This window comes from Ambystoma mexicanum, chromosome 2p (genome assembly GCF_040938575.1).
Source record: "Ambystoma mexicanum isolate Mex_15411 chromosome 2p, UKY_AmexF1_1, whole genome shotgun sequence".
Taxonomy (NCBI): Eukaryota; Metazoa; Chordata; class Amphibia; order Caudata; family Ambystomatidae; genus Ambystoma; species Ambystoma mexicanum.
The window spans coordinates 1099927336-1099949023 of record NC_090923.1 but is presented as its reverse complement, the minus strand read 5'-3'; the positions used below and the strand labels follow the sequence as shown (position 1 = coordinate 1099949023).

At 48.6% G+C, this 21688-nt stretch overlaps 1 protein-coding gene across 2 annotated transcripts in view; it reads right to left on the bottom strand.

Moving 5' to 3' along the window:
* TRPT1 (tRNA phosphotransferase 1) overlaps positions 1–21688 on the bottom strand; it is a 281545-nt gene that overhangs the window by 198411 nt on the left and 61446 nt on the right. For both annotated transcript variants that reach the window (XM_069645097.1, XM_069645098.1), the window contains exons 3-4: positions 17304–17385; positions 11678–11847 (exon numbers count right to left, since the gene is read on the bottom strand). In XM_069645097.1, coding sequence (XP_069501198.1) covers positions 11678–11847; positions 17304–17385 — 252 coding nt within the window. The remainder of the gene's footprint in view (positions 1–11677; positions 11848–17303; positions 17386–21688) is intronic.

Below are 21688 nucleotides of genomic sequence, written 5' to 3'. Positions count from 1 at the left end.
GGGGTGTCTCCCCTGTAATCCGCCAGTCGTCCAGGTAAGGGTACACTGGGTTTGCATCCCTGCGCAGGTGCGCCTCCACCACCGCCACTACCTTGGTGAATACCCTTGGTGCGGATGCTATTCCGAAGGGTAGTACCTTGAATTGATAGTGCTGGTTCGCCATCTTTAACCGCAAGAATCTTCTGTGCGCTGGGAACATTGAAATATGAAAATAAGCATCTTTCATATCCAATGTTGCCATGTAATCCCAACGTTTTAACAGAGGGATTACTTCTTGTTGCGTACTCATGCAGAATTTTTGTGGCTTGACATGGGTGATTTCAGGGCGTAGGTCTAATACTGGGCACATTGTTAGGTTTTTTTTGTTACAAGGGAGTAGGTTGAATAAATACCCTTGTTTACCTGGTTCGCCAAACGATTTCTATGGCGTCCTTTTGGAGCAGCGTTGCAATTTCCTCGAGAAGGATGCTTTGTTCTTCCTTCGAGTGAGTCTTCTGGCACGGGGGATGGTTCCGGGGTCGCTCGATTAGCTCCACACAATAACCGCCCGCTACAGCAAGGCTGGAGATGGACGTTCTTATAGCTAAAACGTTTAAGAGTTTGTTCAGGTGTTTTGAATGTTATGAAATGCTTGTCCATGAGTTTTGGAGTGTCTGTGAGCTATTGTGCTTTTGCGTTTCATGAGTGCACACTTTCGTTAGTGCGTCTGTGAGTTTCTGTGTGATAGTGTAGTGGACAGAGATTGTGTGTATGCGTTAATGTGTGAGTGTAGTGGATTGAGTTTTGTATGTCTGCAGGTGGATTAAGTGCATGTACTTGGCTGGGCAGAGGGTCAGCACTGACAAAGTGATTGATTTTTAGTGGGGATGTCATGTGTGGTGCATGCAACATTCAGGAGAATTACTGTAAGAGGGTGGGCATATGTTGTGGATGTAACCTCATCAATTTGATTTACTGTTGAAATGCTGTTGTAATTAACTGTAACGCTCACCTGACTCCCACGGAGGCGCTGGTCTAGTCTGGGTTGCTGTGGCCTCTTCGAGCGTGATGCACATTACTCGGAACCCCGACTGAACAGGACCCTCAAATCTTGCTTGTCTGGCCCGTAGGAATATCCTTCTGCAGATGAGAAAGGGGATTAACAGTCTGCAGAATAGTGTGCTTGCTCCCCTCTTCCCCCCTTCGTTCTTCTCTAACTTCCTCCGAAATCCCCGGTTGAAGCTCACCTTATGGTTTGAAAGGATGAACTCTCCATCCTGCTTCTGGTGCAGGGGCGCGTGTGTGTCCAGTTACTTCACTGGTTTTCAGAATGGCGCTGGCAAAATCCACTTGACTTTTCCGAGCGGAACGCCGTAAGTATGAAGATTACAAAAGTTCAAGTGTATAGCCTCCTTTTCTGTTGCCTTCCTAACCTGTGATCTGTCCTTTATTTCAGGTGCAGAATGAAGGTGATGCGTTGAGGGATTGAATTGCCGATGGTAAACTCAGGTGAGTTAGCGATGAGGGCGATCCCTCTTAATGTCTTTATATTCCTCCAGTAATGTCTTTTGTCCTTTCCCCATAGAGGCCGGGGTGCGGTACCTGCCAACTAAGCGGCGCCGACCCGAAATGAGGAATGGTCCACCAACAGAAGACCGGTAAGTGTTGTGGTGGAAAATTAGGCTTTCCTCATATGTTCCTTCTGCTCGCCTTTTGTCTCTTCTTCTCTCCCCTAGGCGCAGAGATGTGGCGACCGGTGCAGACAGTCGCAGTGGAGCCAGAAGAACTCCAGAGGACAGGTGAGTGAAGCGCGGCACTGCAGCGAGCAACGCAGAGCTTTTAAATGAAAGTCTTTTCTCAGGAACGCTGGCGTGAAGGTTCCGGATGCAGGTAAGAAGTTTGATAAAATTCTTGGTTTTCACCTTTCTCTTCTCTTCTTTCCCTACAGGTGTTCCAGGATCGAGGCGGGCGTGGCTGGAGACCAGATGCAGGAGCAGACACGGTGAGCGTTCAGCTGCTTGGATGCAGAACAACGCGAAGCGTGAGCTACTGTCTGGGCGTGGCTTAAATAGCCCCCAAAGTAGTTCCAGGTAAGTATCCTTCCCTGGCCACGCCCGAGTGGCAAAATAGTCCCAATGAAAAAATAGTCCCTTTCAGGTCTCAGGGAGGCCTGAATCTTGCAGCATGGTCTGCATCAGGTAAGTGCACAAAACACTTTCCTTTATGAGCCTGTATGGCGCCAGGACTGATGTCCAACATGAGCCTGGCGCCAACCGCGCCTGGGGGCCGCTGGGCTTTTACCCGGGGGCATGATGCCTGCTCCCGGGGTGCTGGGCCTGGCCTGGTGCTCCCGGGGTAGGCATCATGACAGCACTCCCCCCCCCCCCCCAAGGCCCCTCCCAAGGTCGTTCCCTCTGGAGGTTTCGGTTTGTTTGGGAAATTCCGATGGAATCTTTTTACCAGCCGAGGTGCATGTACGTGGTCGCTGGGTTCCCAAGACCTTTCCTGAGGCCCGTACCCTTTCCAATCAATTAGATAGAAAAGTTTTGATTTTGAGATCTTAGAATCCAAAATGTTCTTCACCTCGAATTCAGGCTCCCCATCTATCTGGATTGGTTCTGGTGGCTTTATTAATCTGGTTCCTGGTTGCACTGGTTTCAAAAGTGACACATGAAAAACGGGGTGAATCCGCATGTTAGCTGGTAGATCGAGCTTGACTGCCACTGGGTTAATTATAGCTTTGATCGAGTAAGGGCCCAAATACCTTGGATTAAAAGTTCGAGGTCCCTTGAGCAATAAGTGTTTGGTAGCCAACCATACTTGATCCCCTATTTGGTATGGAGGCGCCTCACTCCGATGCAGATCTGCATTCTTTTTGTATTTCCCTTTCGCTTGTTGCAAATGTGCAGTTGCATCCTTGAAGGCTTGAGTTATCGTGGAATGCAAATGGTCCACTGCGGGCATTTCAAGGCTCAGAGGTGAGTCCAGGTCTGAAGTACGAGGGTGATGTCCATTTAGGGTATAAAAGGGGCTTTGTCCAGTTCCAGAGTGTACCGAGTTATTGTATGCATATTCGTCCCATAAAATATCCTTCCAATTACCCTCCGATTGGTGCAACATACATCGTAGGTATTGTTCAAGGGTCTGGTTCGTTCTCTCCGTCTGACCATCGGTCTGTGGGTGGTGGCTGGTTGAGAGTCTTACGTCGATTTGTGCCAGTTGACAACACTTTCTCCAAAAATGAGAAATAAACTGGCTTCCCCGGTCGGAGACTAGTATGGACGGGAATCCATGCAAAGGGATGATATTTTCGAGGAATTCCTTGGCTAGTACAGAAGCTGAAGATAATCCTTTCAACGGAATAAAATGGGCCATCTTGGAAAATAAATCCACCACAACCAGAATAGTATTGTATCCATTACAAGGGGGCAGGTCCGTGATAAAATCTAGTGACAAGGTGTGCCAAGGTGCTGGTGGAATGTCTAAAGGCTGAAGAAGACCGGCGGGTTTTGTCTTTTGGCCTTTGTTTTGGGCGCAAACTCCACAGGACATCACGAAAGATTTAATATCCTTTCGCCAGGAAGGCCACCAGAATTGTCGTTTAATTTTTTCCTCAGTTTTGGCAATGGCAGGATGTCCTTCCATCAGGGTATCATGATGACGGGAAATAACCAGTTCTTGCAATTCCTTTTCTGGCAGAAATAAGCGTCCTTGGAAGTAAGGTAGGCCATCGTTGACCGAAAAGTAAGACCCCCTTTGGATCCAATCCTGCAAGGCTGTAGAGTCCAGGAGTTGTTTTACCCGTGCTTGAATGTCTTCAAGGGTTTGTAAAGAGGTTATCCCCAAAATTCTTTGTTCGGGAATTATCGGCACAGGTTCTGAGTTTGTGTCTATTTCTCCCATTCCTATTCGAGATAGCGAGTCCGCTTTGCCATTCTTACAGCCGGGGCGGTAAGTGATTACAAAATCAAACTCAGCAAAGAACAAAGCCCATCGGAGCTGACGTGACGATTGAGCCTTGGCAGTTTTTAAATATTGTAAGTTTCGGTGATCAGTGATCACGGTGATGGTATGCCTGGCGCCAAGAAGATAATGCCACCAAGCCTTAAAGGCGGACTTAATGGCTAATAATTCCTTGTCGGTGATTGCATAATTTACCTCAGGCAGCGAGAACTTTCTGGACCAAAATGCTACGGGGTGCAGTTGGTTGGTTTCAGGGTCTCTCTGAGACAGGACAGCTCCCATGGCTAAGCTGGACGCGTCGGTTTCGACTATATATGGGAGATCAGGACGCGGGTGCTTCAAAATAGGTGCAGACGTGAATTTAGCTTTCAATTCCTGAAATGCCTGTTCGGCTTCCTCGGTCCATTCGAAGCGTTTCGCAAGAGTGCAGTGATGGGTTGTTCCACACGTGAAAATTCCGGGATAAATCTACGATAAAAATTAGCAAAACCAAGCATGCTTTGGACACCTTTCACCGAACTAGGTGATGGCCATTTGAGGATGTCATCCACTTTTCGTGAGTCCATTCGGACCCCTTTAGGTGTCAGGATGAATCCAAGAAACTCAACCTCGGTGGTATGGAAAACGCACTTTTCCAGCTTTGCAAACAGTTTGTGCTGGCGCAATTTCTCAAGGACGGCCCTGACATGCTTTCTGTGATCAGATTCCGAAGAGGAGTACAAAAGAATGTCATCGATATATACGACAACACAAACATCGATGAGTTCCCGAAGGACATCGTTCATGAAGAATTGGAAGGCAGCAGGCGCGTTGCACAACCCGAAAGGCATCACCTGGTATTCGAATAATCCATATTTTGTACGGAAGGCCGTTTTCCATTCGTCGCCTTCTTTTACTCGCACCAGATGATAAGCCCCCCGGAGATCTAACTTGGTGTATATGCAAGCATCCTTCACCTGGCCAAGGAGTTCAGGGATCAGAGGCAGAGGGTAACGGTTTTTAACAGTTACCTGGTTCAATGCGCGCTAGTCGATACAAGTTCTAAGGTCGCCTTCTTTTTTGGGCACGAAGAACAAAGCCGAGGATGCCGGAGACTTTGACGGGCGAATGAAACCATTGGCTAGGTATTGATCTAAATATTGTCTCAAATGCAGATTCTCAGGTTCAGTAAGGGCATAAATCCTGCTACAAGGGGGTTGTGCACCGGGCACCAGATCGATTTGGCAATCGTACGATCTGTGGGGAGGTAACGTGTTGGCCTGTTCCTTTTGGAAGACGTCCTGAAAGTCTTGGTATTCCGGAGGTAGTTGCATGGAGACAGAGATTACAGACGCTAGACTAATCTTCAGATTTTCTGGGTAGCAGGTTTGTGCACAATCCGGGAAGGTTATTCTCTTCGCTCGCCAATCAATTCGAGGATTATGTGTCTCTAACCAAGGGATTCCGAGAATAACCTGAAACTGTGGAGCCTTGATTACATCAAACACAACTGCCTCCCGATGGCCGTCCGGACCTATAAGTGTCACCTCAGCAGTGGAATGTGTTACCGGTCCAGAGGCAATTTCGGTTCCATCGACTGTGGTGATGACATCTTTGCTGGTTTTAGGACGCAGAGGAAGGTTAATCCTAGAGACCAATTCACGATCCACATAATTTCCTATAGCCCCACTATCGATGTATGCCTTTATTGCATGCAACCGCTTAGGCTGTTCCGGATCTACGAGGACCATTGGCACAATGAAATGCAAGGTCTGAGAGTTTGTTTTCAAGCTCGGCAAGCGGACCCCTACGCTTGTCGGGCGTGGTCGTTTCCCGAAACAGAGTCTTCATGGTTTTTATCAGCGGCTCCTACCACCTTCTTGGGCGGTTTTGCCGGGCAATCTCGTAGAAAGTGTCCAGAGGACCCACAATAAAGACATAATTGCATCTGCCGTCTTCTTTCACGTTCTTTTTGAGTTAAAGGTCCTTTAACCCCTCCGATTTGCATAGGCTCAGAGACATCAGCACCCTTGGGGTTAGCGTGGGTCTTGACCAACACCCGGGTCTCAAACTTGGACCGATCTGCTTTTCTGTTTTGAAGTCTGTGATCCAATTGGACCACTAAGTCTATATATTCTGTGCATTCTTGGGGCGGATTTACAACTTGGGCCAGGACATCTTTAAGTTCTCCGCGTAGACCTCGATAAAATAACGTGATTCTTTTATCCTCTGGCCACCCAGTTTCCACAATTAGTCTATTAAAGGTTGCAATGTAGGATAGGAGGTCCTGATTGCCCTGTCGCAGGGATAGGAGTTCGTCATCCAGAGCCTGCCCCTGAGAGTGTCGAGCAAATAACCTTTCCATGCTTGCTTGAAATCCTTGAAAATCACGGAGAATCGGGTCATCTTGAGTAACCAGTGGAACTGACCAATCGGCAGCACAGCCGCTGAGATATGACAATACAAAGGCTACCTTGGTCTGGTCATTAGGGAAGGCCCCAGGTCTGCATAGGAAGTGCAAACGACACTGATTCATGAATACGGCGAATCGTTTGGGGTCCCCAGCAAAGCGTTCGGGTGGGGCCAGCGGCATGTTTCCAGGTAGATTAATCTGCACAGGGTTACTGGGAACCACAGGAGAGGGGTTCCCCCCGGAACCGGGTAGAGGCGTGTGTCCAGCTTGACCTTGCAAAAACTGTCTAGCCAGGTCATCAGTTCTTTCCTTTGATACAATCACTTCCCTCCTGAGAGCATTAGTCTCTTGACGAGCGGCGTGTACTTCGGCCCGTAATTCCCCCAGTAGTTGGACCAACTGATCAGTCTCAGAAGTTTCCATAGCGCCTGGGTGGGAATTTGTAGGAAGGCTTCGCGTTCTGTAACGCTCACCTGACTCCCACAGAGGCGCTGGTCTAGTCTGGGTTGCTGTGGCCTCTTCGAGCGTGATGCGCAGAACTCGGAACACCGACTGAACAGGACCATCAAATCTTGCTTGTCTGGCCCGTAGGAATATCCTTCTGCAGATGAGAAAGGGGATTAACAGTCTGCAGAATAGTGTGCCTGCTCCCCCCTTGCCCCCTTCGTTCTTCTCTAACTTCCTCTGAAATCCCCGGTTGAAGCTCACCTTATGGTTTGAAAGGATGAACTCTCCATCCTGCTTTTGGTGCAGGGGCGCGTGTTTGTCCAGTTACTTCACTGGTTTTCAGAATGGCGCTGGCAAAATCCACTTGACTTTTCCGAGCGGAACGCCGTAAGTATGAAGATTACAAAAGTTCAAGTGTAGAGCCTCCTTTTCTGTTGCCTTCCTAACCTGTGATCTGTCCTTTATTTCAGGTGCAGAATGAAGGCGATGCGTTGAGGGATTGAATTGCCGATGGTAAACTCAGGTGAGTTAGCGATGGGGGCGATCCCTCTTAATGTCTTTATATTCCTCCAGTAATGTCTTTTGTCCTTTCCCCATAGGGGCCGGGGTGCGGTACCTGCCAACGAAGCGGCGCCGACCCGAAATGAGGAATGGTCCACCAACAGAAGACCGGTAAGTGTTATGGCGGAAAATTAGGCTTTCCTCATATGTTCCTTCTGCTCACCTTTTGTCTCTTCTTCTCTCCCCTAGGCGCAGAGATGTGGCGACCGGTGCAGACAGTCGCGGTGGAGCCAGAAGAACTCCCGAGGACAGGTGAGTGAAGCGCGGCACTGAAGCGAGCAACGCAGAGCTTTTAAATGAAAGTCTTTTCTCAGGAAGCATGGTCTGCATCAGGTAAGTGCACAAAACACCTTCCTTTATGAGCCTGGCGCCTATGGCACCAGGACTGATGTCCAACATGAGCCTGGTGCCAACGGCGCCAGGACAGAGTCCAAAGAGCCCCTATAAGGGGCCGTTGGGCTTTTACCCGGGGGCATGATGCCTGCTCCCGGGGGTGCTGGGCCTGGCCTGGTGCTCCGGGGGTAGGCATCATGACATTAACTGCGTTAATTATCCACTAATATGCCTCCCTCTCCAAGGAGCCAAGCAAATTTGGCCCTTGAAGGTGAGGTCTCTTGTCATTTTGTCCCCATTCACTATCTTCTGGAGTCCCTGCATTCACCTATACAAGACCAGTCCTCAGTCCTGGCCCTTCTGTTCGGTAGCACTGCACCTGCCGATCTTCCTCTGTTACAGGGTGGACGTTTTATGTGACAGGGTCAGTAGTCTGACTCTGTCAAGAAGGGATAAGGACACCTCAGTCTGGGGTCGGTGGCCTAACAGGGTGTGAACCGGAGCCATCCTGACCCCCAAAGGGGGGAATTAGGAGGGCCCAGGCCCCTGTCCATTCCCTATTGCCAATTTAATTGGCTAATGCACCACTCTTGATCACCCCATACCACAGTCTTCCAATGCTAGCCACTCTTTCTCTATTTTTTCTAGAGCACTTCAAGAACCAGCAACCCCAGTGAGAGAGCAGCCCAGTAGAGCCACTCCAGGGACTCCTATGATCATTGCACCCCAATCGGTGGATTGATCTCTGCGAACCGCTGCATGACACGAAGGAAAGGCCCAGTGAGGGTGCAGAAGACTTCCATCTGCTCCACACAGCAGCAATGCTTACCTGTATCACAGCTGCGGACGCACCATATTAAACGGACTATCAGTCGTAACCGCTGCTTGCCAGTAATGAAGCCGTGGTGCACCCCATTAGCAGGGGCCATCACATGGCAGATCGTAGAGTTCTGCATTACCGATCCGCAGTGGACTCGCACAATAAAAAGGGGCAGGGCTTAAACCCCCTTTTATGTGCTTTACTGTTTGTAAAACATCCTAGGGTGGGGAAGGCAAGAAAAGATTGGCCGGGGGAACCAGAGGACAACCATGGAGACAGGTGGGGGTGGATAGATGGGCAAAACAGAAAACGGGAAGGTGTGGGTTGTTCAGTTGAGGTCAGAGGAATCACAGGTGGCAGACGAAGGGACCAGGAGGAAGTACGGGGTAAGATGAAAGGGTGGAGGTAGACCATAGAGAGAGTAACATCGGATGGACGGAGGAAGAAGAACCAGGGAAAGGGAGGAGAGACGCTGAGCAGAGTAGGAGGAGGAAGGGAAAGGAATATTGGAACACAAGAGGGTCAGTGAGGGTGAAGAGCTGTGTGTCTGGAAGGCACAAGTCTTAAATCCTACCTTGGGGAAAGTTGGTGAATAGGAACCCTAGATTGTTCCCTGAGGGGGGCAAGGTAGATAGATAAGGTGTTTGCTTTTAGGCCATCGCCTAAAGCTAGATAGCTTTTAGGCAGGGATTACCAATCACAAGAAATGGTATATTCTTGATGCAGGGTTAAGCATAATTGGGATCATTCCGAGGTTGGCAGTAATTGAGTGGTAATTCTGCCAAATTACCACAAAAACCGAATACCGCCACATGTTCCTGCAGATTTACCAAAGGATTACAAGTAGTGGTAGGGCGGTGTTTGTCCCCATTTAAGGAGTCCATAGGACTCTATTGAGGATTTTTGGTGGAATTACCGCTGGCAGAATTACCCAGTGGTAATTCTGCTGATTGTTATAGGAAAAGTGGAGGATTTACCTCCAGCATAGGTAAATCCTCCACTTTTCCACCAAAACACAAACTAGGAGGTGATTCCGCTGGTGGTAATTCCACCAAAACCTGCGGGAAAAATTGAGGTAATTCAGTTACTGTCCAAAAAAGTGACAGTGTAAGACTTACCACTACTTTTTACTGAACCATTAAACTCGGAAGGAAGCCCAAAGTAGGTAAAACCTTCATACTTGAGGGGTCACTTGGCATCTTAAACCCAACACACATCCATGCTCTGACTCGTTCTGGTTCCTTTCGGCAATACGCTGGAACACGAAGTTCACTAATAATGCTCAAACGTCCAGAGCAGGGCTTCATCCCCTCTGTTCGGATTGCCGCTTTGTCTGATCAACATACAAGATTCATTATGCACTCATACTTCCATAACCATACCCCAATTCTTCCCACAATCCCATTGTCTCTGGCCATCTTAAGTCGTTAAGCATTTCCACTTCCGCCTTCATCCTCCTTGCTAGCACATTCCTCCGCAGACCAAGGTCTAGCTCACCCCTGGCAGGGCCACAATACTTCAGCTCTGCAGACAAGTTTGTGCTGTAAACCATTCTGGTAGCGACGGCTGCAGTAACGTAACATAACATCGGGTGGTATCTTTCTGAAGGAAAAGGTCACAAGGCAGCACTGCCGGGGGTCCTTGCACCTGCCAATGCTGATTGCTTTCATGCTCATGAGCACAAGAGGTCAGAATATATTGTTTACCCAAGACCACAAAGGACAAACACGCTGGCGCACACCCTGACACCACCACACCATGCTGTATGTGAAGTGCAATGCTTTGAAACCCAATTCTGTTGCATAAAGCACATTACAAATGCTCAATAACAAATACCATTAACAATAATTGTGCTAATTTAATTGTAAACCTTTTGAATTCTGAGGGGTATCATACTCCTGCCTAGATAAACTATAAACGTATTGAGTATCCATGTTTTTTGGAGGTTTATTGAATTAAGGATTGTCAAAGTTGGCAGCCTCCTCTACTTATTTTACAAAAATGACATAACGTCACCGTGATCACCTGACAGGGTGTGGCGAGGGCAAATTAACGCAATGTAAGGTGTTGGTAAGCCTATACATGGTACTGTCCCCAGTAGATGCCTTCGCAGCGCCTATATGTCACTATTGGCATTTGGTACAGCTTTCATCGGACTATTAAATGACCGTGTGCCGTAAGAGATTCTCAGCTTGCATTTATGTTACTCTTAAGGAAAATGGGGGGAGCTCACCCAGCCGCCATGTTTGGAATACGCTGGTTCGATCCCAGTTAGTCAATAGGTCTTGCTTTGCGGCCAGAAGTTCTCCAAGTACAATTTGGCCGGATCATGAGTAACAGTAAGGCGGTTAAGAGTCGGCGCAATTAGCGCTGTGCAATTTAGCACCAAAAACGGGCAGAATGTGGAGATTTTTACTTCCAGCAAAAAGTTGGAAGTAAAACTCCAAACATTCTGCCCAACTCATGATTGGGCAAGCTCTTAAATGCGGAGGTAAGCGTTACCAGCACATTAACCGGCAAACTCCTGATGAGGCCCATTTTTGCTAAAAAAGAGACTTACTTCTTGGTCAATAAAAAAAGAATGGTTGTGCAGAGGAATAGTGGCATAGCTGTGCATCAATTCCTGTGGTTCACATATCTGGGAAGGCTTCTGTTGCTGAAGAATATTACTAAGACTTTGAAAACGCTTGAAAAATGTTACTTAGAATTGTATAACCCAGGAAGCAAACTATAAGCCCAAAGTGGAAATGCTGACTGTAGACTTGCTTCTGCCTTTTGTGATGATTATAATTACCAGCAGTCAACGAAGTCACGTGTATTTTACCACGACACTGTGTTGGTGGCCCAGGAGTGTTTTCTTAAACAGGACAATAGGATTGCCGACATGACATTGCTCCTTTACAACAAATCCTTGCCATTTAACAGAAGAAATGAAATATTAGATGGGAACCGTGTATGAAGTGAATGAAGATTATTGTGAGAAAAGCAGTGCCTTGACAGTTTTGATACAGTCCTACCAGTATACCATAACAGCCCTAATCTGTTACAGGCAATATCCAACTAAAGAAAAACACACATTCCCGGTGGTTATGACTATGGCCCCCACCGCGTAATGCCCGTTACACATCGCTGAGTCACCTGGAGTGGATACATGGCCCAGATTCACGGCAACCAGTGCGTACCTGCAAAGAGTGGCCTTGATTGGCCCGGATCTGCAGCTTGCCGTCAGCCGGGTGGGAGCGCACTGCGTATCGCTGCTTGTTGTTGTTCTCCACCACTCGAAGCACGTCCGCCGTCGTGTAGGCCCGGCATTGTGGCAGGGCCAAAATGTCGTCCACATATAGAAACCCATCTGCAGAGAGTAATGACCCGGGGGAGCCAGGCACAGAAAGAGAAACATCAGGAGACTGATCTGATTTATTTAGGCTTTTGTGACGCACTAAGCACCATAGACAGCTTCATAGTGCTGCGTGCTCTAGGTATACTAGCTGCATAGTGCTGTGTACACTAGGTAAGGGTTGGGTAAGAAGGGAAAGATGTGGAGAAAGGGCCTAAGAATGTTATGTTGTAAAGAAGAAATAGGACTCTGGAGGCAGGGCTTAACTATAAGGCTTTTGGGTTCTCTACACTGGTGCAGCAGTGCTGGGGTCCAATGGGAAGAAATCTATTGGGGTCCACAGAGTTCCTGAAACAAGTGTGTCTAAGTCTCGTTAGAACTAGAGGTGATAGAGGCTCGGGTGGGTTCGAATGGGATGAGCCGGCAAAGAGAACTATCTCTAGTGTGTTATTATGCGTAGGTCGCACTCCAAAAGGTTATGGGTTGCTCACCTTAGGCAATGCTGTAGCCGGGCTGTGTGGAGCGTGCAATAGATCCGGGATATTTAGAGCGTGCAATAGATGGATCTGTGGGAAGGCATAGCTTCTGGTAGCCAATTAATGGTTTAATCAGCAACCAGACAATCAACTCCAGCACCCAAGTTATATAGTCAGCTATCGTCAGACCCAAGATCAATTAAGCTGCACGGTTCTGAAACCTTTGACACTATTGTAGCAGTTAAACCTGAACAAGACTACTGGCAACTCGTATATTGCAGAGTGTGGTCAGCAAAGAAGCTGAACGCAATTCATAAAGTGAAACAGATTTTTATTTAACACATAAAGGTCCTCTCCTGGATCTACCTCCAAACATAAGGTCTGATAAAGTCTCTTTACAACATTTCCAACAGCATGAGGGCTTCCATATAAGCTTCACAAGGTTTAGGGTACCTTCTGTCACACACAATCTTATGGGTAACTCCAAGGCTTTAAATTGGGCTGGAGCTAGCCGGGGCAACCCCCAACAGGCTCCGAAAAATTCTGTTTGCGACAGGGCCCTGCCGGGTCCTTATTCCCCTGCTAACCCTAGCCCACCAGGCTGCTACATGGCAAGGCTTCAGAAAAAAAAGTCTCAGCTTTCGTTTGTCTTACCAACTCCGCTGCCAGCCAATCCTTTCATCAAAGATTCAGGGGTGATGATCCCTGCATCTCTAGTGAAAGGGGTGACTGGCAGGGGGTGAGAGTTTCATCTTGTACAAAAAAAGTAGCATTTTGATTGTGTCACCGCCCCCCTGCCAAACACCCCTTTCATTAAAGATGCAGGAATCATCACCCTGCACCCCAGGTGACAGGGTGATGATCCACCATCTCTAGTGAAAGGGGTGCCTGGCAGGGAGGGTGAGGGGGGGTCAGTGCCGCAATTGAAATCCAAAGCAACACTTACCTGACCTCAATGCTGGCAGTTAGGCCACGGCCTGGGCCCTTTTGCAAAATTGAGCAGGGGCTCTTACAGGGGCGTGGCCTAACATGCAGCATTCAGGTGAGAGAAGTGTTGCCTCTTAGTTGATGTGCCGACCACCTGCCTGGCCATGCCCCATAAGAGCCCCGGCTCGAGTCTGCAGGCCACTTCAGACAGTGGTGTACTCTCTTCAAGCTTCTACCAACGGGTCTGTGGTTGTTGGTTGGCTAAAATCCCCTCTGGTTCATACTGTAGCTCCTGTAAAGGTCACTCGGCCTCCTCCACAAGCTGTAGGTAGTAGTAGAGCTTGTCTTTGGCTTTTAGACAGAGCCAACTGGGTTTGCTTCCCCCAGTTTCCACAGGCGAATTCTGGAAGACTCAGTCACCACTCACTCCTAGTGTTCTGACTTCTGTCTTAAACCCACATGCTCATTCCTTCTCCCACTTTGAGCTTGACCCACTCAGATCGGGTCTCTCCTCGACTCACTGCCTTGGGCAAAGCATGACATCTCAGGCCTTCCTGATCTCCAGCTATGTTCTTACTTGCCTCCTCCCAATGTCTCCAGCCAACCCTCCTCCTCCTGGCGTCTCCAGCCAATCCTCCTCCTCCCGGTGTCTCCAGCCAACCCTCCTCCTCCCGGCGTCTCCAGCTAACCCTCCTCCTCCCGACATCTCCCGCCAACCCTCCTCCTCCCGACATCTCCCGCCAACCCTCCTCCTCCAGACGTCTCCCCCAACCCTCCTCCTGCCGACGTCTCCCGCCAACCCTCCTCCTCCCGACATCTCCAGCCAACCTCCTCCTCCTCCTCCCAACATCTCCAGCCAACCTCCTACTCCTCCCGACATCTCCAGCCAACCTCCTCCTCCTGACATCTCCAGCCAACCTCCTCCTCCTCCTCCTCCCGACATCTCAAGCCAACCTCAACCTCTTCCTCCGCCTCTTCCTCCTCCTGATATCCCCAGTCAACCTCCTCCTCCCGGCGTCTCCAGCCAACCTCCTCCTCCCGGCGTCTCCAGCCAACCCTCCTCCTCCCGACATCTCCAGCCAACCCTCCTCCTCCCGACATCTCCCGCCAACCCTCCTCCTCCCGACATCTCCCGCCAACCCTCCTCCTCCCGACATCTCCCGCCAACCCGACATTTCTAGCCAACCTCCTCCTCCTCCACCTCCTCCCGACATCTCAAGCCAACCTCAACCTCTTCCTCCGCCTCTTCCTCCTCCCGACATCTCCAGCCTACCTCTTCCGCCGGCGTCTCCAGCCAACCTCCTCCTCCCGGCGTCTCCAGCCAACCTCCTCCTCCCGGCGTCTCCAGCCAACCTCCTCCTCCTCCCGGCGTCTCCAGCCAACCTCCTCCTCCCGGCGTCTCCAGCCAACCTCCTCCTCCCGGCGTCTCCAGCCAAACTCCTCCTCCCGGCGTCTCCAGCCAACCTACTCCTCCCGGTGTCTCCAGCCAACCTACTCCTCCTGGCGTCTCCAGTCAACCTGCTCCTCCCGGATCCTCCGGTCAACCTACTCCTCACGGCGTCTCCGGCCAACCGACTCCTCTCGGCTCCTCCGGCCAACCTACTCCTCTCGGCTCCTCCGGCCAACCTACTCCTCCCGGCTCCTCCGGCCAACCTAGTCCTCCCGGCTCCTACGGCCAACCTACTCCTCCCAGCGTCTCTGGCCAACCTACTCCTCCTGCTGTCAACAGCCAACCTCTTCCTCTCTTATCTGCTCCTCTCCTCCTCGGTCTCTTCTATTCCCTCTCCCTCCAAACTCCTTCCTCACTCTCCAACGCAGTCACACTCATTATGCCAGCCCCTACTCTAAGCAACCACACTGACTGACTGGGATTCAGAGTAGATATAGGCCTGTGCCTTCTCCTCCCCACATTGGGGTTAGGCTTCCTGCGAGGGTCTGTAGCTGTTACGTGAATAGGGTTTTAACTATGACTGGCTATACCTAACTGAGTGAACTGTGTTTACATTGGCAGTTTGAAGCTGGACCAAACCTTTCAAAGGCTGATCACCCATCTTGTATCTAACTTTCACTCACAGTGGGGATGTGGCTGCTTGTGTCCCCCCAGTGCGTTTCCTCTGTTAGCCAGCGACTGCAACCCTATGCTTAAAACCTTGTGGGAGCATCCTCTAATGGGGAGCAAAGTGAAACTATTTTTGAAAGTGGTGCGTTTCTCTTCATGAACTTCCTGTGCTTTGTTTCTTCAGTGGACATTCTGTGTGTTTGTTACAGGGAAGGATGGTGTGCTTCGGGCGTTTGACCATTATCCTGAGCTAATGCCTTAGGAAAATGTGATGTGCCTCTGATGTCCGATTGGGTCTACCATGGTCTAGGGGAATTAATTCCATCACTGCATGGTTTTGTACACTTGCAAAATTCAATTCCCTTAAAGGGGCAGTGTTTACAAATTAATTTGCCAGAAAAATACATATAGCACTACTCTTTGGTAATAGGAAGTGGGTGCAATTACTGATACCATACGCAGTGTCCTTATATCGACTCATCTCATGATCCTCTGTCTTAGGGCAGTGTGAATGACCAGGGGATTCTCACTTTACCACCCCCGGGGTTAGCATCCACTAGCTCGGGAGACACCCAGCCTCTTTGGACATCTCACTAGATGTACCCAGATTTAGACAGGGGACTTTAAAGTGCAATGCACTGATGCATTATAATTAGGAGGGTTGGGGGGGGGAGCTCTTAATGGTCTTATACCAGTAGGTAGATTTTGTAACAGCATTGACTTGCGAGAGGAAAACTGAAATTAACCAACTTGGAGATGAGCCTTTAAGTTCCTAGCTTGAGCAGTGGGAATAGGCTGATGGGCCAAATCAGAAGAAAACGAGAAATGTAGGCTAACTGGATCAACAAGGCCCATCAACAAAACCTCAGTTTTGGTGGTGTCTAGGCAGAGTCAGTCACAAACTAGCAAGTATCCTCCAGGGCATTCCTGAAGTTTAGGATATAGCTGTGCATCACCAGCATGTAAGCAAAAGCAAATGTCTTAGCTCGTCTAGCTCAAAATCTAAATAGCTTAAGTAAATATTGAAAAGGATTGGTAACACCACTGACTGCTGGGGAGCTTCACAGCTAGTCCTCTTTGTAGGGGAAAAGAAAGGACCCAACTGGACCTTGTGGGTATAGTCCAAGAAAGAAAGCAAACCAATTCTTAACAGTCACCTCCACATGCATAGTGACCTTTGGTCAGTTGAGTAGGATAGAATGGTTTACAGTTTCAAAGGGGGCTGGCAGATTTAGCAGAATCAGGGTGCTGGAATGGTTTTGATCTGTAGCCTGCAGTTGGTAGTCTCTTATATTCATGAAGTTGGTCTCAGTGTCTTGACGGAGGTGGCAGCCTTATTGTGGTAGTTAAATAGGTTGTGTGTCTTGAGGAGGGCAAATAGTTGAATGTTAACCACTTTTTCTTCGGCTTTGACAACACAAGGTAGTCCAGGGATGGGTCCAAAAGGTAGAGAGGATATCTGGGTCGGTTGTCTTTTAAAAAAAACAAGGTGTGATATTCACCTACTGGAGTTCTTCGGCTACGACACCAAGTTTCAATGACAGCTTAATGTTACTAGTGATGAAGGAGGAATGGAGGCAATACCTACATTAGCCACACAAGTATTACATAGTCAAAACTGGAGTCTGAGGGTTTGAAAGACATTACTGTTTTGATAACCGATTTGAAAGATACTGGAGTGAACTCCAAGAGAGTGGGTGCATAGGCAGACAAGCAAGTTCTGTGCGAGGGGGTACGATGGGAGCATTTCTCATGGGAGAAGCAATTCTGGATCTAAGCTCAGCAGTTCTTGCCTAAAATGTAATTATAGAGATTTTGTGAGAGGTAGTTATTTGTAAAGGGAGACTGGAAAATGCTCTGTAACTGGTTTAGTGTGTGCAGACTGTCCTGGAGCGATGAGTTGGCATCTTATGATGCTCATCATTTATCTATCATATCTTAACAAAGGAGTTAAAAAGATAGCTATTTGCATAGTGGAGAGGTGTGAATATTGGGGCTAAGGTGCTCACCTGATCCAAGTTGCAGGCCTACTTTGGCAGCTCCATGACGCAGAATGAAGGACAGAGTTTTGGACAGGCGGACATCTGAGTTCTGGGAAGCACATTGGAAAAAACATGGTTAAAATTGATTTGTTAATGTCAGTTAGGAGCAAAATACATCCATGTATCTGCAGGATCTGCAGACGATCTGGAAGCAGGCATAATAGGTGAGAGTTCATGCATCGAGGGTGATGTGGGCTGTAGATATTGGGAAATGTGTGCTGTACTTCACAGTGACATCTGGACAGATCACTTTTAGCGCTCAATCGAAATGCTGTAAATTCAATTAAATACATCTCTTTAAAAAATGGAGGCGCTGGACAGGCATAACTCCCTAGATATGCAGTGTGCCTCATCATGATGCTGCCATTCACAGTGCAACCGCGTAGCACGCATAAAACAAAATATCTCCCCTCTATTTATGAATCACGATTGGGAATTTCAATGGTCTTTCACAAAAGAAAAGGAATACCTTACTTTCCTGAAACTCCTGGTCTCCATCAATGGTATCCTTCATAGATTTGCATGCTGTTTGAATGTTAGTCTGGGAATCTTCGGTAACATTGAAGCAGTTTTCATTTGAACGTGAAACGCTGCAGTCATTATAGTGTGTTCTTAGGAGTCATTTTGGGTCATCTTACCCCATAGCCAATAGGCAGATTCTCCCTTAGCTTCACACCTGGAGGCCATCTTCTGATTAGGATAGCACATGTAAACGTGCCAAGATGAGCCAAGAAGAACCATATGCGGGGTAGGCGGGAGGGTTTCATGTCAATCTATAAAAGATACCAAAGCTGGAGAACAGGTGTTACAGGTGAGTAACTTATTTTTTCTCCAGTATTGGATCCTTCATAGATTCACAAGCTGGTTGAATAGATTACAAAGCAGTATACACATACGCATACAATGCAAAATGGGCAGAGGCAATAGTCTTCATGAAAAAGCTCACCTTGTGCAAACAGATGGTGAAGCACTGCTCGTCTGACCCAGGACTCGTCTGTGGAATATCTGTCGACGAAGCAGAACCTTGTGAAGGTGTGGACAGACATCCATGTAGCTGTTGTGGTAAATCGGAATCAGGAGAAGGACAAGGTGTCATGTTAGTCAACTAGTGTCTTTATTCAAAAGAAACCTACCTGTCCCTAGTGGCTTTGGCCCCATCTCCAAGAAAGTAATGTCAAAATGGTGCTCATCAAGATGTCCTCCAACATAAATTCTGTCTGTGATCGAGAACACCTGCTCTATCCCGATCTCTGTCCATACCACTATGGACAAACAATAACCAATATAAATAAAGCTCAGGCTCTCTTGCCCTGTGGGAATACTGAAGGATTTCTGACCCAATGTGTCTATTCCTCAAGAGAGTGTTCTGTTTAATCAGACACCAGAATGCCTCTTTCAAGTTCCCTTTACTCAGATGGTGATCTTCCGCCAAGTTAATGTGCTTTCTTTCCTCTTTGGACTTCGTCCATTAGTTTGTTTCCATTCCGTGTGCCTGACAGCTGTGAGAGCTCTGTAGTTGAATAGTCCTTTTTCAGGTACTCTCCTGGATTCACTTCCTAGGATTGATCATGATTAGTTCACCACTCCTGATATTGATTTCCCTTCCCTGGGGTCTCGGGTTGTACTCCCCACCCTGGGTTTTCTCTCTCTTTCGTCCAATTCCAGCAGCACTGCCTCTTACCACGCCTTGGGGTTGTTTGTTTCTCCTCTGTTCTGGCGGTTGTTCGACTTTCACCCCCCTTTGGGATTGTTTGGATATCAGCCTGCATTATCAGCCTGCCTTGGCTTTGTCTGCTTCCCATCCTGTCTAGGGGTTGTTTGGCTTTCACCCCACTCTGGGGTTGTTTGGGGTCTGCTCGTCTTGGGGTTTTCACCCCACCTTGGGATCCTCTGAGTTTCATCCCACCCTGGCATCGTCTGCTTCTCACCCCGCTTTGGGGTTGTTTCGGGACAGTGGCACAGTCTCAGTCCTGCAGCTTCCTTTTACTGTTGCTGGAATGGATGCTCCCTTCTTGCCAGCTCCCGACGGGGTCTCGATGGCGGCTATGCATCTCACGCTGCACATGTCACCATTGTTCGGCTTGGACAGCTACTCCCGCTGGCTGTGCGATCTCTGGTCTTCTGTTTCTCAGTTGCTGCAGCTTCGCAGGGCATCCCGCTTCTGCCTCTGCGGTTCAAGACACCACGCTGGGCGCATGCTGGTCTCCACAGGCCACATCTCCGAGGAGGCATCTTCTCGTTCGTGGCTCTGTGGGACTCTCTCTTCGACTATGCACATGCTGATGGAATCTCTTGCTCCTCAGCAGCGCGGAGGCGTGTTTATAGCTAGTTCTCTGGGCCGGCTGAAAGACCTGAGAAGGGTCAGAAATCACACCAGCTGTTAATACCTGCAGTAGAACCTCATTACACACATCAATTCTCATAAAAGTAGCAACCTTATTGTATTCTTGGAACAAGGGAGTGTCGCACATATCCCTATCTAGGGATTGCTAGCCCACTAAGGAGAGTGGGAGGCTCACCACCAGTGGAATCTCGCTTTCCCTGACCCATAAGGTTTACTAAGATTAGCAGGCTCACCTGCCTAGTTCCAAAGAGGGTGGCTCTCCTTGGGGAGTGGGGACGAATTCCCTGGATTTGTCACACCGCCCTGCAGATGCCCAACAGCGGGACACCAGAGAGGAAGGCTGCGGTGGAAGAAACTGTTCTCGTGGAGCGCATCCTGGGCTGACCAGAGAGCAGTCTGTTAGCCATGTGGTCACAGTAAGAGATGCAATCAGACATACATCGAGAATAGAGAACCTCTTGCCAACAGCTGTGGGGCCAAATGCCAATAACAACTGAGATGTTTGCGCAACTGTTTGGAACAGGCAACATAATACTTCAAAGCCTGCATAACATACAAGGAATGTAGCAAGGGTTCCACTGGAGTAGAAGGAGAGTCAAAGAAGATAGACATGGTCAATGGCTCATTAAGATGGAATGACAAATGAACCTTTGGGCTGATGGTAGTATTTGTTCATAGAAGGACTTTGGCCTTGTGGAACACAACGTAGGGTGCCTTTCAGGATAAACCTTGTATCTCGCCCACTCTTCTGGTAGAGGTGATGGCATCAAAGAAGGCAGTCTTCCATGAGAAATGTGATGGTTGTTTTGTGCAATGGCTTAAAGGGAGTCCCCATTAGCTTGGAAAGAACAACGTTCAACCCCCAAGCAGGAGCTTGTGCCTGCACTGGCGGGAAGGCATAGAAATGTCCCTTGAGGAATTTCTTTAATAGGTCTGTGAAACCGTAATGAAGATGTTCCAGAGGTGCAAGTAAATCTTGAGATTGCAGCCAGATGAACTTTAATAAAAGGGATGTGCAAGGCCATTGTGGGCCAATGACAATAGGTCAAGCAGAATATTACAATAGGCAATAGGTAAAGCCTGGAAGTTGAAAGGGTCAACATGACTGGTGGCCCACCAAGTCGTGAAACTTGCCAATTGCTGTTATAGTAAGAGATGGTAGAAGATTCACAAGCATTAGCAAGGATGCTTCTGAAGTCCTGCTGCATGGGGACGCGTCTTAATTCTAGGAAACCAGGAGGCAGGCCGTCAGATTGAGGAAGGATGAATCGTGATGCAGTACCACTCCCTTGTCTCTGGAGAGGAGGTTGAAGACTTGGGGCCTTCTGATGGGAGGTGCCTGACGAGAGACTGAGGAGCTCCAAAAACAGAACTGTGTCGGCCAGGCCAGTGCCACTAAGATCAGTTTGCGCTGATGCCATCTGAAAGCATGGAGGAACCTCGGGCTAAGCAGAAAGGGAGGGAATGCATGAAGAAATGTGTTAGTCCATGGGAACATGAAAGCATCTCCCAGGCTTCCGGCTGGTGGGAACCTGCTGGCGAATGCACAGCATTTAGTGTTCTCCTTGGTGGTGAAGGGACCTATCTCCGAAACCCCCCACAAGTGGAAGATGTGCAGAACTTAATCATGGAGGAGTTTCCACTCATGGCAGGAGCACAGTTCCCCACTGAGGGAGTAGGTCAACTGTGTATGCCCGTCATCTGGGGAAAAGGAATGAGATGATTCTAGTGATGTCATCACTCCCTCTGCGAGGAGACGCTCTTCACATGTGGCCAGGGAAGGGCAGCCACTAACTAATCTCGACCATGGGGGTGGCTGCCTGAGGGAAGACCACATGGGGAGGGACAATCCTCAGGAGCAGGAAGGAGACTCCCTAGCAGGAATGTGTATCCCCCTTTCCACTCAGGATATAATAACTCATTGTATTCCCAAACATATATGGCCTATTTTTTTTTTTTTAATTTAGTGCTTTTTGGATTCCACTTGTCCGGCACACACACAACACAC